We start from the raw sequence: 14,835 nt of genomic DNA, 5'->3' as shown, positions 1-14,835 counted from the left end.
GAAAGCACGAGACACAGTATCCTTCTGGGATTTTCCCGCCTCAGCATAATGCCTTGGAGATTCATCTAAGTTGTCCCGCCTATCAATAGTCCTTTTTTACTGCGGAAGAGAGACCCGTGATGTGGGTGCTCCCCAGTTGGTTTAACCGTTCCTCTATTGTGGGGTTGGTCAGATTCCAGTTGTTTCCAGTTTTGAGCTATTACAAATAACAATGTGGCAAAAAAGAGTGTCCAGGTTTTTGTGTGGATCTAAGTCTCATTTCCCTCTCAGATAAATATCCAGGAGGACAATTCCTGGGTCGTACAATCAAGCATATGTTTAATTTAGAGAAATCGCCAAACTTCAGAGTGGGCGTGCCATTGTATAGTCTCACCAGTAATGTATGAGAAATCTAGTTTCTCCACCTCATCCCTAGCATTTGGTGTTGCTACTGTTTGTTTTAGCTGCTCCAATAGGTGTGTGTAGTAAGAGCTCGAGGCAGTGCTGATTTTTACTTTTATAGTAGCCAGTGGTGTTGAAATCTTTCACAAGCTTGTTTGCCATCTGCATATCCTTTTTGGTGAAATGCTTCATATGTTGGCCTGTCTTTCTGGGTACCAGGTTTGCAATATATTTTGTAACTAACTGCAGCTTGTCTTTTCCTTGTCTTAGTGGAATCTTTCTCAAATCAAAGAAAGAAAATTTAAAGATTTTATTTATTTGACAGGGAGAGCAAGAAAGGGAACACAAGCACAGGGAGAGAGAGAGGGGGAGGGGAGGGAGAAGCAGGCTTCCTGCCGCGCAGGGAGCCCAATGTGGGGCTTGATCCCAGGACCCTGGGACTATGACCTGAGCGGAAAGCAGAGGGTTAATGACGGAGCCCCCGAGGTGCCCCTCAAAACAAATGTTTTTAATTTTGGCAAACTTCAATTTATTAAGTTTATTCTTTTGTGGCATGTCCAAGAACACTTAACCAAGCCTTCAGTCCTGAAAATTTTCCTGTTTTCTTGTAAGAGTTTTATAGTTTTACACATTTCTGCACTTAAGTCCATGTTCACTTTGAGTTAAATTTTTTTGTTTGCACAGGACACGATGGCCTGTGTAGAAGATTCCAAACCTCCTAACTAATGAGTGAGTTTAGCGAGTTCTCAGGGTACAAGACCAACCCACAGCATTTAATCACATTTCTCTATACTAACGACGAACGCGTGGAAACCAAACTCTCAAACGGTCAAGGCAAGTCCATCAAAGTCCCAGGAAGGATTTTTACAGACAAGAACGAGTTTATTCTGAAATTCGTATGGGAGGGCCTGGGTCGGCCAACACCTGGACGGATCCCGAGAAAGAGCCGCGTGGGGAAATGCCCTCCGCAGCCCCGGGGCTGGAGGCCGCCCCGTGGGCAGAGGGTCAGGGGCCCGAGGCCATCGGGGGCCGGAGCAGCGGAGCGTGGACAAGTGTGCAGGAGCACGGAACGCGGGGAGGGCCGTCTTCGCACAAACGGGCCGACACACCTGCGTACCCGAGACAAAGGACGCCGTCCCGCGCACTCGGGGCCGGGCCAGCGGGGCCAGTTTCCGTTTTTGCAGAGGTAGGTCCCGGCCAGGGCCCCCGGGCGCAGCCGGCTCGGCAGTGGCGCGGGCGGGAGGCGCCGCGGAGACCCGCCTCCCGCCAGCCCGCCCCGGAGCCGCCCCGACTCCGCCCGCCGCCCCCACCCCTGCCCGTGCCTCCTGGCCACGCCCCGCGACGGGGCCGGGGCGGAGCGAGGCGGACCCCGCCCACAGCCTGACAGATGGGGCGGGGCGGGGTGGGGCGGGGCCCCGAGCCCTGGCCACGCCACTTCCGCCGGAAGTGCACGGGTCTAGCTTCCTGCCGGAGTTGGTTCTGCACGTCCAGAAGTTGCGTTTCCGTAGAGGGGAGACCCTCAGGCTCCCATTCTGAAGCCTCCCGCGCGCCACTTGTGACTGGGCTCTCGGGTCCCACCGTGCGGCCGGGGCAGCCCGGCCCGAGGGCGGCTGCTGGCCCGCAGGAGACGACGGTCTGTCATCCGGAACGGAGGCCGCGCGCCCGGCTTGTTTCCGGAGGGGCCTCGCCCGTCGCCGCGCCGCGCCCCGCCCCTCGCGCGGCCACGTCTCCGCTGGGGCAGCGCGGCCGGCGGCCGCCGAAGCCTCCACAGCGCCCGGGTGAGGGTCGCGGGCAGGCCCGGGTCGGGGCTCCGGCCTGCGGGAGCGCGGGGCCGCGGGGGGGGGCGCGGCGCGGTCGGGGCGGAGGCCGGGCGGCGGGCGAGGGGCGCCGGGGCCGGGGCGGACGCGGAGGGCCGGCCGCTCGCCGTGGGCAGCCTCGGGGCCCGGCCCGGCCTCCTGCGCCTCGACTGCGGCCGGCCGGCGGCGGCGGCGCGCGGGGTCCCTGCCCGAGGGCCGCGGGCCGGAGCGGGGGCAGCGACGGGCGCGGCGTGCGGTCAGCGGCCGAGGGCGGGGCGGCCGCAGTGACCGGCCTGCGAACGCGCGTCGTTCCCGTCCAGCGTCTGCGGAGCGGGGGGTCCGGTGTCCGGCCCGGGTCGGCCGCGCAGGCGCGTCAGCGCCGTCCACGGACTCGGTTCGGAAGCGCCGTTTCCGGTCCTGGTTCTGGTGTCGCCGTCGCCGTCGCCGAGTGGCCGGGCCGGGCGGGGACAGTGTCCGGCGGCCGCGGGGCCTCGGCTACGCGCTCGTGTCCTGACGACCTGACTTGCCGGCCGGAGAGAGCACGCGCGGGCGGCGGCGGCGGGTCCCCGCGGAGCAGAGCCCTTCGCGGGGCTCATCCCGGGACCGCGGGATCCTGACCCCGGCCGAAGGCAGCGGCGTGACCCACGGCGCCCCCCGGCGCCCCAGAGGTCATCTTCCTAAGGAAGTGGCGCTGGCGCTGCGGCCTGGCGTCGGGAACGCGGGGGGCCGCCGCGGAAGGCAGGGTCGGAGGAGGCTCGGGGTCTGCGGGGCCCCGCGTGTGCGGGAAGCCGCGGGCCACACACGCCGGCCTGCGCCGCGCGTCCGACGCGTGACTCCAGCCCTCCCGGCACCGGAGGAGTCGGCGTTCGGTCGTGTCTTCCCCGGGAAACAGCGGGAACAGGTGTGCTGCTGGGGGGGCGCCTGGGGCTCAGAGCCTCAAAGCCTCTGCCTTTGGCTCAGGTCGTGATCGCGGGCACCTGGGATCCAGCCCGTCGGGCGCTCTGCCTGGGAGCCCGGCCTGCGGCCTGCTCCCCCGACCCGCACCCCACCCCGGTCTCTGCCCGCCTGGCATCTCTGTCTGTCAAACAGATCCATAAATGCTTCTGTGAGAAGACGGATCCTTTAACTGTGTTCTAAGCCGGGGACCGGAGCGCCTGCCACGGACAGCAGCTCCTCGCGCTGTGCCCCAGCCGTCTGACCTCCTCCTCGCCCGGTTTGTCGGCAGTGAGGGAATGAGACCCTGACGACTGAGCCGCGCGGAGTCGGGTCCCCCGAGACAGGACAGAGCAGGCCAGCTTATTACCCGAAGGGAGGTGCCGCCCACCAGAGGCCGCGCTGGGCAGGCCGTGGGGTCGGCTGTCCGGCTGCAGGAGGCGCGGCCCGCGAGCAGGAGGCATCTTTGGGAGTTACCGGGCGTGTCCCAGTGCCGGGGTCTCCTCTCTGGAGGGCTCGGACGCGGTAGGCGCTCGGGCGTTCCACAGGCTTCTTGTTCCTCAGGAGATCCACGTAGGGGGAAGTAGAGAGGGGAGCACGGGACAGCGCTGTGCCCAGCGGCCTGACGCCTTCGTCTCCAGGTTTGCTGGAGCGACTCAGCCAGAGTTCCTCTTCCCCGGACAGTGCCAGGTCGAGTGTTGTCACTGCCGGCCTCGGGGGCGCGTGCTCCTCCGCGGCCCCTCGTCCGCCCTGGCCCTTCTCTTGTCCGGTTGGCGTGTTCTGTCTCTGGCGCGAGTGAAGTCTGGCCGCCTGCTCTTCCTTCTTGCCCAGGCGACGTTGCTTATTGGGGATGTGGCCATTACGTGCTGCTCTGCCCATTGGGAACTCCCGGGGACGTTCTGTCTCTCAGTGGAACCTTAGCTTCCAGGTTGCTCTTAGTCAGAATAGTTAGCGTTCCCCCGTGTTTGAAAAGGCAGTGTTGGTGTTCGGGAGGCAAACACTGTTTTGTTGCGGAGCTGCTAGCTTCGTTGGGAAGGGCTGGAACTTGGTAGGGCCAGAGACCAGTCAGGAGCCTGCACCCAGCTCAGCTCAGAGCAGGGCTGTTCGAGGAGTGGGGCAGACCTGGCGCGCGGGCTTCTGCCTCCGAGGTTCCTGCAGCGGGGTGGAGGAGGGGGCACGCACGCATTTGCAGTGCGCTGTGCCCAGGGGTGGGGGGAGACGGCCACGGCAGAGCAGAGTGGGCCGGGTGCTTCACCGGAGGCCGGGAGAGACTTGAGAGCAGCGCCGAGTGGCGGACACGGAGGGACCCTTGGGGAGTTGGCCTGGTGGTCAGGCGGGGGGAGGTGTCCATGCGAGAGGGACTGGCTTCTGCCCGAAAAGCACTCAGTCTGCCATTGTTACCTTTTCAGGCATCATAGGGAAAGGTGACTGACGCCCCTTCGCCCCTGCCTCCACAGGACAGAAACCAGGACGCTGGAAAGCAAAACGCAAACATTTTCTTTTGTTAAGGGATGCGTCGGGGTGAGCAGCACGAACCGTGTGCCCTGACCGTTGATTCCACCTTCCACTGTGCTGGTTGCTTCCTGTTCTGCAAGTGGCCTGTGATGCGGCGCTAGCCTGGCTGTCCCTGTGCTTGTGTGCCTTGGCTTGCTTTGTGGGCGTCTCTGTGGGATCAGCCTTCTACAGCAGCCAAGTGGCTTTCCGTGGAGCTGGGACCCTGTGCAGCAGTGATTTTTGGACGGTCCTGTGAGATGTGCAGGGACAGGTGTGGAGCCTCCAAGAGCCCGTTTGTCCATCCACCCCTCTCCCCGACCCCAGAAAGGTTTTTCGGATGAAAGAGATTACTGATTATTGTGCAGACAAAAACAAGATAGAGAGCTCCTTGCAGATAGGATCCGTCCTGGCCAGCCCCAGTAACTCCCTTCCTTTCTGTGATCCAGTATTTTTTCGGTCTTCAGACACTTGGGTAAGGGATATGCGGCGAGCCACACGGGTACCCAGCTTTTCAGTTAGCTGCTTGGATTGTTGTCACCCCTGCTGTCACGCAGTCTGTCTTGGTTCTTTCTAGTACAACCCTTAGTGCTGGTTCTACACTTAGTGGTACGTGTAACCTTTTCATGTTCATACCAGCACTGGTTCTGAGCCACAGCGTCTTTGGCCTGTACGGTGCCAGGCAGCAGAGTGGAACGTGCAGGTGATTAGAGCTCAAGCCAGACACTCCTGGGTTTGCACGGGGGACACTGCCATCACTAGTCATTTGATCGTGGGTAGGCCGGGTTATGTCAACCACCAGGGGCTGCCTGGTCGAGGGGTACGGCAACGGGATTGTGGAGAAGGAGGCACACCTACCTCTCCTGCGGTGGCGTCAGCGCCAGCCCCGCTCCCTCTGTGGCGGCTGCTCAGGCTCGTCCCTGACAAGTCTGTATGGGTTGGTAAGCTGGAGAAGGGAGGCATGTAAACTTTTGTCCTGAAACTCGTGAAACACAGAATAGGATGGGGTGAAACTTACTTTAAGGGGAGTAAAAGCCAACATCTCCGCAGCACGAATGGTGGGTCGGACCTTATCTGATGATCAGGAGTAGGTTATGAATATCCTCGGTTCACTTCCAAAACGGTGACCAGTTGCCAAACTTGGGGTGAAGGTTTCTTACCTTAAATTTAGCCTAGCAGGATGGGCCAAAAGCTGATCCTGAGAGAAGTGAAAGACGAGACTGGTCAACGGCTGTAAGATGCCGTCTCTGGACCCCGATTCCCAGGTGGACACCTTTCCACGTGTCGTCACCTCCCTGTGCTTCCCCGACACGGTGTACAGTTTCCATGTTCCGCGCACGTGCGTCTGCCACCATGAGGTCGGGCTCCTGGGAGGGGAGCTGGCCCTTGGAGCCCTGTGTGCCCAGTACAGGTGTCACTGCTCACAGGTGGCTATTGAAACCAAATTACTTATATTTTAATGAATAACTGAGTTCCTCAGCCTCCTAAGTCCTTCCTCTGCGAGGAGGCTCCCTGCGGTGCCTATAGGTTCGGTTACAGCCCCATCTGGGCAGGATGGCCCGTAGCCGGCACCAGCACAGGCATTAAGCACCTTCTGGAACAGCCCACATTCAGCACTGTATCCTCAAAACCTGGTATATTGTAGGTACTTAAGGGTTGTCTGCTGAATGAATAGGTCTGTGTTTATTTTGTAGGTGTGAGTTGGGAGCCAAATGGTAGTCTTGGAATTCTTACTCAAATCTGACGAATGAAGCTTCCTAATTCTTTCTTTTGTCTTTCCTATCAGGTACCATGAGATTACTTGGTTTGAGTTCAAGCCACTTATGAGACTTTAGATCTCCCCGGAATGGAAAGCTTAGTGTGGTTCTTCCCAGAAGCTTTTGGCCGCTGCTGATGGCCGAAACCAGACCTGCCAGCAGCTCCCGTGCAGCCCCTGAGACTCCGCCCAGCCTGTGCCGTTCTGACCATGGACAGGATGCCGGCCGGCTCTGGCGCCGGCACTGCAGCTGCCCCGGAGGCCCTCCCCAAGCTCCCGGGCTCTCTGGCACCGGCTGACCAGCGGGATGAAGCCCCGTGTAAGTCGCCGGGTACTCTGCTGTGACATTTTGCCTTAGAAGAGGAGGACATGGAGCCTCTTACATTTTGGATCAAGACTGTGGTGTTTAAGAGTACAATGAACTTGATGTTTAGAGTGTGTTTTTACTAGTCCGTTGAGTGTTTTTTCTGAGTCGATGGCAACTTTAAATCAAGTACCGTGCATGTCACACAGGGTGGGGGCTGCCCCGCTCTGCTCCGGCGGCCTTCTGTGGGCTTTCACTGACCCGCTGTTCCCTGCCTAGTGGCCTGCCTCTCTTGTTGCGCGGTTGCCCGAGTTTTACTAACTGGGATCCAGAAATGGTCCAGGAGCGCTCTAGGGGTTACTGGACCACATTGTGTGTTAGCTGATGGGTCATCCACGCATCAGAACTGCGGGGTGCATGGCTCACTTGCTTCTTATGCCCCTTAGGAGGGTCGGGGCAAGGTGCTTGGAAGTGGTATGGTCTGTGTGTTCTGGTTTGCTAGCAGAGATGGCATTCTGTTCTGGCAAATGGTTTTGTTGACTACCGGTCCTTCAGGGCCAGTAACAGCAAGGGCCCGAGACCGCGGATTCGGCGGCAGGATGTGTAGGGAGCCGGTCTCAGACTGGCCGCCGAGATGGCACACCCAGCGGGGCTCTCACTTGATCTCGTTTCCCTCGTGTGTGAACGGAGGATGAATGGTGCGTGCGCCTTAGGATGGTTGTAAGGACTGCAAGAAATGGTGCCTAAAGCCCAAGGACTCGGGCACAGTGGGAAGGGGCGGCAGCCGTGTTTTCTCTGTCTCGTCATCTTTGTTACTTGCTTCTCCACGGTTGGGTTCGTGTTTGAGAATGCATATATGTAATGTTTTGGGCCTTCTTTTAGATTTTTTTAGAAGTACAATATAATGCTCAAAACATTATTTTGTCATATGAACAGGAAGATGTAGAGACTCTCCCAGATCTGTAAGCCCGTCAGAAAGTGGTATTGACCTGATGACCTCGTATCTGAAATGCAGGCTCCCCTTCCCCTCACCCAGCATGCAGCAAAGGGATGTTTGTGTAAGAGCAGACGGGTGGGTCGGAGCTGTGGTCCAGGCTCCTCTGCGTTGAGTCTGTGGTGTCCCGTGTGTATTGTTCTTCCTTCCAGGAAAGCAGGACGGTGAGTCGCTGCATTGGTTGAAACTTAGGAATGTCGGAAACCCATTTTGAATTTGCTTGGGCAAAGGGCAGCTTCCTGGATGCATCCTGGGTACGTCCAGGAATCCGAGTGATGTGGGTCCCTGTGGGAGGCTCAGACCTTGCTGCCTTCGGGAACCTCTGGAACCACACCCAGAGGCCCCCGGACCCTCCCGTCCTCCCTCTAGGTGCCATCTTGGTTCTGGACCGCCAGCTGGCTCCCTGACTGGGGTGAGGGGACAGGGAAGGTAGAATGATTTAATTGTGAGAAGTCTCTTTTATCTTTTGACAAGGCAAGAGATTTCATGTAGTGTCTGAGCGATCTGAGTGTAGTGATGTTTGTGGGTGAAACTCGGTCGTCATCACTGGTTAAACCTGGGTTTTCGTCTAGCACACGCTCATCAGACGGAAGCACAGACTCCGACTCCTTGCCACAATTGTTTGGATCGGTTCGTGTAACCTTGCCTTAGATCTTCCATTTTGGAGGATACACTTATGCTTTGAAAACAGCTTTGGAACTGGCGGTGTGCGTGTGCGGCTGCAGCTCTGGTTAGCGTGCTGTCTCCAGCACCCGTTAGGAACGTTGTCAGCTGTGTTTTTAGCATTTACTTCCTTTTGCTATTTTTAAAACAAGACTTTCATGGGATTTCTCATTGGTCTTGTTTAAGTGAAAAGGAAGCACTACTACTTAAATCCCACAGGCTCGATGCCACAGTGAGCAGTCCAGCCGCTTGTCCGATACCGCCCACTAACAGGAGGACAGCGAGGCCTGCTCTCGTCCCAGAGTGACAGTCTCATGGGACGTGGAGACAACTCACGCCCCTGCATCTGCAGTCCCTTCTGTCCTGTGTGAGCCGTGCATCTGGAAAACACCTTGATCTGGTGGTTAAAGCCATGATGACCAGCCCGCCCTCTTTTCCAGGTACCAGAGCTTCAGATGGAGGAGGAGGCCTGGATGTCCCTGGCAAAGGCGACACCTGTCAGAATGGGCCGACGCCACCGTTCCCAGACTCTTCGCCATCTCTCGGTCCCCCGACAAGCCCAGGGGGTCCCGATGCCTCTCCAGGTGTGGCTGGTTTCCATGACAACCTAAGGAAGTCTCAGGGGACTAGTGCTGAGGGCAGTGTTAGAAAAGAAGCTTTGCAGTCTCTCAGACTCAGTCTTCCTATGCAAGAAACGCAACTGTGTAAGCATCTGTTCCCACCGGGCTCTCCCCTGCTCTCCCCAACCCTCCTCCCGCATCCCTTGTGACTCACCACCCTTCAGAGGCACGTGCCCTGGCCAGCTTACTGCTTGTCCCTCTGTCATCACTGTTTTATCACTGTGGTGGGTTGTGCGTTGAGCAAGTGGCTCCCTCTTAGAGAGAAGGTATACTTCTTTGTGGTCGGCACTGGGGATGCTGCGCCAGGTCTGGGTTTAAACAACTATGCGGCACGTCTTTTTTGTTACGTTGGTGGCAAGCAAGCAGTTAGGAGGGAGATAAACTTTGACAGCTTTCTTTACTGAATTATTTAATCAGCGCGGGGACCCAGGGGTGAACAGTCACGAATTGCAGCCCATGAGCCCCAGAAGCGTCCCCGCCTTTTTCCTGCACGTTTATCATACACAGACAGACACGATCTTACATAATGGGATGATGCCACACATGGTGTTTTTACCTCTCACGCCCCTCCCCGGCCTGCAAGTCACATTCTCCCATGATCTTTATACCCCTGCAGACGGCCAGGTTTCAGTCACTGTGTTTTGAGAAGGGATTAGGTTGTCATAGCCTGTATTTCCTGGTCAGTCTTACCACGTGGAGTTTGCCCCCACGCTGTTGGGTGCAGCTGCAGATTCATTCTGGGAAGGCTGGTCGGGAGCCCCTGGCGTGCCCGGGTGGCCTCTGCGCCTGTGCGGTCACCTGTCATGACCGATGCTGCGGAGAGCACCTGGCGCCCGTGTCCAGTGGTGTTGGCGCTTTGATTTCTGTGGGCTATGTCCCAGAAGCAGAACTGTTGGTTGGAAGCAGTGGCATCTTTTTATCTGTCGTGCGCAGTCCCGTTGCCACGCCACTGATGACCCTGAGAGGCATGGGCTCCCCCTGGCACGTGCTGTTTCCGGTTTTGCCAGCCTGTTGGCTGTGCCACGATGCTTCTGTGGCCCCTCAGTTTGGAGCTCACACTTCCCTGATCGTTTGGGCGTCTTCTGCCTCTTCGCTGTTGGTCATTCTTTTCTGTGAATTGATTTGTTTGGCCCATTTTTCTTTTGGATTGTTTGCCCTTTTCTTCACAGGCATTATTTTACTAGGGCCACATGTGTTTTTAAAATTTCTGTAAACCTAGGGGCGCCTGGCTGGCTCAGTTGGTAGAGTGTGCGACTCTTGATCTCGGGTTTGTGACTTCGAGCCCTACACTGGGTGTACAGGTTACTTTACAAAAATAAAATAGCTTTTTAACTGTCAACGTTGAAGTCCACAGCTGTCATTAGAAAACTCTGGATTCTTGATTTGTAAGGATCTGTGAACCCTAAGCCCAGGTGCCCACATGCTGGCATCCCGCGGCCACCAGCTGCCCCTCCTGGCGAGTGTTTACCCAGCCCTGACTCTGCTCAGTTGGGCTCCCCGCGAGTCCATAGACTCCTAGGTTTTTGCCATGTGGACCCCTTTGTTCTGTGAGAACTACTAGACCTTTTCAGTGATAAACACACACATTAGTAATGACTTGGTGAGCGCTTAGTGAAGTTCTTAGCAATTGCTCAGGTTTTAGAGGTTATTATTATTTAAGATTTTTATTTATTTTGGGTGGGGGGTGTGCTTGCAAGTTTGGGGAGGGACGGGGGCGGGGGAGAGAGAGACTCTCCAGAGCAGACTCCTGGCTGAGCGTGGAGTCTGACCTGGAGCTTGACCTCACCACACTGAGATTGCGACCTGAGTTGAAACCAGAGCGAGGTGCTTAACTGAGCCACCCAGGGGCCCCTGAGGTTTTAAGGGTTTTTTTAAAAGATTTTATTTATTTATTTGACAGAGTTCACAAGTAGGCAGAGCAGCATGCAGGGGGCGGGGGAGAGAAGCTGGCTTCCCGCTGAGCAGAGAGCCCGATGCGGGGCTCCGTCCCAGGACCCTGAGATCATGACCTGAGCTGAGGACAGAGGCCCAACCCACTGAGCCACCCAGGCGCCTCGGTTTTAGGGATTTTTTTTAAAACAACAGCTGCGGGCACCCGGGTGGCTCAGTGGGTTAAAGCCTTTGCCTTCAGCTCAGGTCATGATCTCAGGGTCCTGGGATCGAGTCCCGAGTCGGGCTCTCTGCTCTGCAGAGAGCCTGGTCCTTCTCTCTCTCTCTCTGCCTGCCTCTCTGCCTGCTTGGGATCTCTGTCAAATAAAATAAATAAAATATTAAAAACAACAACAACAGCTGCTTATCTTTTCAGAATCCACAGCTGAAGGTGGCGCTCTCTGTAAAGTGGTGAAATTAGGACACTTTTGTGCTCTCTTCGGTGTGGTAGCCGACCCTGCCTGTGCCCATGGCAGTGCTAGGTGCAGGGATGTTGAGTGTGAAAGATGCCTATGGCTTTCGCACCTTTTGCTCACTCCTCAGCTCTTTTATTACCCAAAACGAAAGATTTGGGTTCTGAGATATTCTTAATTCTGTTTTTAGGGTTTTTGTTTTTTGCTTTTTTTTCTTTAAGATCTTACTTATTTGAGAGAGAGAACATGAGAGAGGTGAGGGTCTGAGGGAGCAGCAGACTCCGTGCAGAGCAGGGAGCCTGATACGGGACTCGATCCTGGAACTCCAGGATCATGACCTGAGCTGAAGATAGTCGCTTAACCCACTGAGCCACCCCGGTGCCCTTGTAAATTCTTTTTTTGGCCAAAAAGTTGTCATTTCCCCTTCTGCGCTTGAGCCTGGCCCGTGGACTGGAATCGCCTCTATCAGGAAACCGAGGTAGCCAGTCCTAGGCCTCGCAGGGACGCCTGCTTGGCCTTCACTTTGAGTTGAGTCCTGAGTGGGACACTGAACAGTTTGTTTCCTTAGGAAGTAACGTCTGAGCACTGCTTGTGTGAGTACAAATGATTTGTGGGTCAGATTGTGTCTGCAGATGTGACTGTGTGGAGAAGGCATGTTTGGGGTCCCTTGACCACTTGCTCAGATTATCCCTCAGTACAGTTCTGTGGACACGACCGTCCACGTGCTCCTAGGCAACGTCCGGAGCATGGTTGGAGCTGTGTGCAGGCTGAGGGTCCCTGGGCCTCGGAACGCTCGGCCCCGGCTCTGGCTTGAGATTTAGTTCTTCTTTGGCTGCAAGTCATGGGGGAGCCGGGTCCGTTTTCCGGCTGAGTGCCCGTGGGGAGCGGCGGGCTGGTGGCGTGCGCACGGACCCCGTGCTTTGCCAGTGGGTTTGGCCACGGCGGTCCGGGGCTCACGGTTGTCTCTTCATCAGGCAACAGCTCTTTCAACCTAAAAGGCGAGGCATTGTTTGAAGCAAAATCATAGTTAATTGGTAATTGAGCGCAGAAGAGCCAAGCTGCTGTTCTGCTTTGTGCTCTGTGCCCTGGTGCTTTATGAGTTTTTAAATGGTCATTTCCTGGGGCGCCTGGGGGGCTCAGTGGGTTAAAGCCTTTGCCTTCGGCTCGGGTCTTGGTCCCAGGGTCCTGGGTTCGAGCCCTGCATCGGGCTCTCTGCTCAGCGGGGAGCCTGCTTCCCCCTCTTTCTCTCTCTCTGCCTCTCTGCCTACTTACGATCTCTGTCTGTCAAATACATAAATAAAACCTTTAAAAAAAAATAAAAATAAATGGTCATTTCCTCACTGCAGGTTCAACAGAGGCTTCCCTGCCCCTGGAGAAGGAGGAGCAGGTCCGACTTCAGGCTCGGAAGCGGCTGGAAGAACAGCTCAAACAGTACAGGGTGAAACGCCAGCAGGAAAGAGTGAGTCCCCCTGTCTCCAGCGAGCTGATGGGCAGCTGTGTGCGCGGAAAATGGAAATTCGCCATGGTTTCTAGGACCTGTCAGTGGTTTCTCTGTGCTGGGATGGCTGCTTGTGCTTCTCTGGCAAGAGCCTTCCTCTCTGCATTTCCCACCCTCCGGGGCTCCTGCCTGCCCTTGGATCACGCATATTTGATTCCTGTGTCTGCCATTTGAAAAGCAGAGACTGCAAGCACTTGGGTGTGATTTTTCTCCCTGCTTGGAAGGAGCAGTCAGTGCTAGGTTTCTGCTGTTTATTTCATGTGTGGTGTCTGCTGACTGGTGGTCTGGCCAGTGTTAGAGTCTGTGTTGTGTCATGTGGATTTGATGACTAGGTGCTAAAATCAGTTCTGTTCAGGTAATGAAACTTCTGTTGGTGTGCTAATGAAAACAGTCTTTTGTTATTTTATTTTATTTTTTATTTTTTAATTTCTAATTTTAATTTTATATTTTAAAGATTTTATTTGTTTATTTGACAGATGACAAGTACGCAAGAGAGGGGGAAGCAGGCTCCCTGCTGAGCAGAGAGCCTGATGCGGGGCTCGATCCCAGGACCTTGAGATCATGACCTGAGCCAAAGGCACAGGCTCAACCCACTGAGCCACCCCTGTGCCCAAAAGCAGTCTTTTAAAATCATATCAAGGGGCGCCTGGGTGGCTCAGTGGGTTAAGCCGCTGCCTTCGGCTCAGGTCATGATCCCAGGGTCCTGGGATCGAGTCCCGTATCGGGCTCTCTGCTCAGCAGGGAGCCTGCTTCCCTCTCTCTCTCTCTCTCTCTGCCTACCTCTCTGTCTACTTATGATCTCCGTCTGTCAAATAAACAAATAAAATCTTTAAAAAAAAAAAATAATAAAATAAAATAAAATCATATCAAGTGACTCTAGGCAAATGGGTTTGGTGTTTGTTTCATACTTTGTTTAGCTTTTCTGTACTTGAGAATTTCCAATTAAAGGGATTTAAAGTTAAAATATTTAAACATGCTTTCAATGAGTGATTCAGTGGTCGCATGACCCCGCCAGGCTCTTTGTGTTCCCAGGAGGGGGCTGTGACTTTATGGATGTCATTGCTCCAAAGCCAACGTGAGGGAGCTAAAGGAGCCGCCACCGGGCTCTTCTGCCTGGTCAGGGGCTTTCAGGGTTGGTCTGGCCGGCCCAGCAGAAGTCCCAGGGATAGTGGCGAGTGATCATTTCGTACCCGGCCTTGTGTCCGGTTCCCTGCGGAAGAGGAGCCTGAGGCTCAGACGGGTGAGGAGCTCGTCAGCGGTCGCGCAGCGCTGAAGGGAGAGTCGGCGTGAGGACAGGGGTCTGGGGGCCAGGCCTGTGTGCGCTGTCGCCAGGCGCCTGTCCTCACTGTGCCTTCCGGAGGCCTGCCTGGCTCGTCCAGCGTTGGGCAATTAATGTTTCAGGAGTTCAATGTAAGCTTCCAAATGTGAAATTTAGCGTCATTTTCCATCTTTAAAAATAATAGAATACACACCCGTAACTAATAGTTGAAGTGGAAGGTATTTCCTTCAGTAAATAAGATCTTCAGTGGAAGATAGTTTCCTCAGTAAGATAACGTCTCCTCAAGTGATGCAAACAGGCGTTGCGTTTGTCACATGCTGTCCTGACCGACGGTCAGTCCCCGCGTGCTCAGCATCTCTTGCCCTGAAGAAGGAGGCAGGAGGCAAGATGCTGGTGTGAGGAGCGCCGCCTGGCCTGCTCCAGGGCGCCTCAGGGCAGGGCCAGCGGAGGCGGAGTGCAGCGTGCAGGGGCGCTGTCCCTCCTTTAGTCCTCCTCTGCCCTGTGAGGAGGGGCTGTCCCTGGCGCTCGGGGCAGAACGGCGGGCGGCGTGGGCGTCTGAGCCGGGGTCTGAGCCCGCCGGCCCCGCTGCGCTGCGCTCCCCGCTGCTGTGCTCTCGGGCGGCACGCGACCAGTCAGCGCCCCTGCCGGCATGCAGACGAGTGCGGGACCGCCGAGGGAGGTTTTCCCAGGGACAGGCGAGTTCAGAATGGGAGAATCTGCCAGAACTCATTGTGGTGGTACGTCCATGTGAAGGGGCTTAGGACCATCCCAACAGGCG

At 56.2% G+C, this 14,835-nt stretch overlaps 1 protein-coding gene across 2 annotated transcripts in view; it reads left to right on the top strand.

Moving 5' to 3' along the window:
- Window positions 1-1,816: 1,816 nt before the first annotated feature.
- Window positions 1,817-14,835, top strand: part of GOLGA3 (golgin A3) — a 45,163-nt gene continuing 32,144 nt past the window's right edge. The window contains exons 1-4 of one of the 2 annotated variants that reach the window (XM_082699904.1): window positions 1,817-2,159; window positions 6,388-6,676; window positions 8,759-8,902; window positions 12,627-12,739. In XM_082699904.1, the coding sequence (XP_082556030.1) occupies window positions 6,568-6,676; window positions 8,759-8,902; window positions 12,627-12,739 (366 nt within the window). In that variant the 5' untranslated portion in view covers window positions 1,817-2,159; window positions 6,388-6,567. Of the gene's footprint in view, window positions 2,160-6,387; window positions 6,677-8,758; window positions 9,023-12,626; window positions 12,740-14,835 lie in introns of both variants that reach the window. The other variant, XM_082699903.1, reaches the window with a different exon arrangement.

The sequence above is a fragment of the Mustela nivalis genome (assembly GCF_964662115.1).
Source record: "Mustela nivalis genome assembly, chromosome: 14".
In the NCBI taxonomy this organism is placed as follows: domain Eukaryota; kingdom Metazoa; phylum Chordata; class Mammalia; order Carnivora; family Mustelidae; genus Mustela; species Mustela nivalis.
The sequence above is the reverse complement of the archived record's forward strand: the minus strand, read 5'-3'. Positions and strand labels throughout refer to the sequence as shown.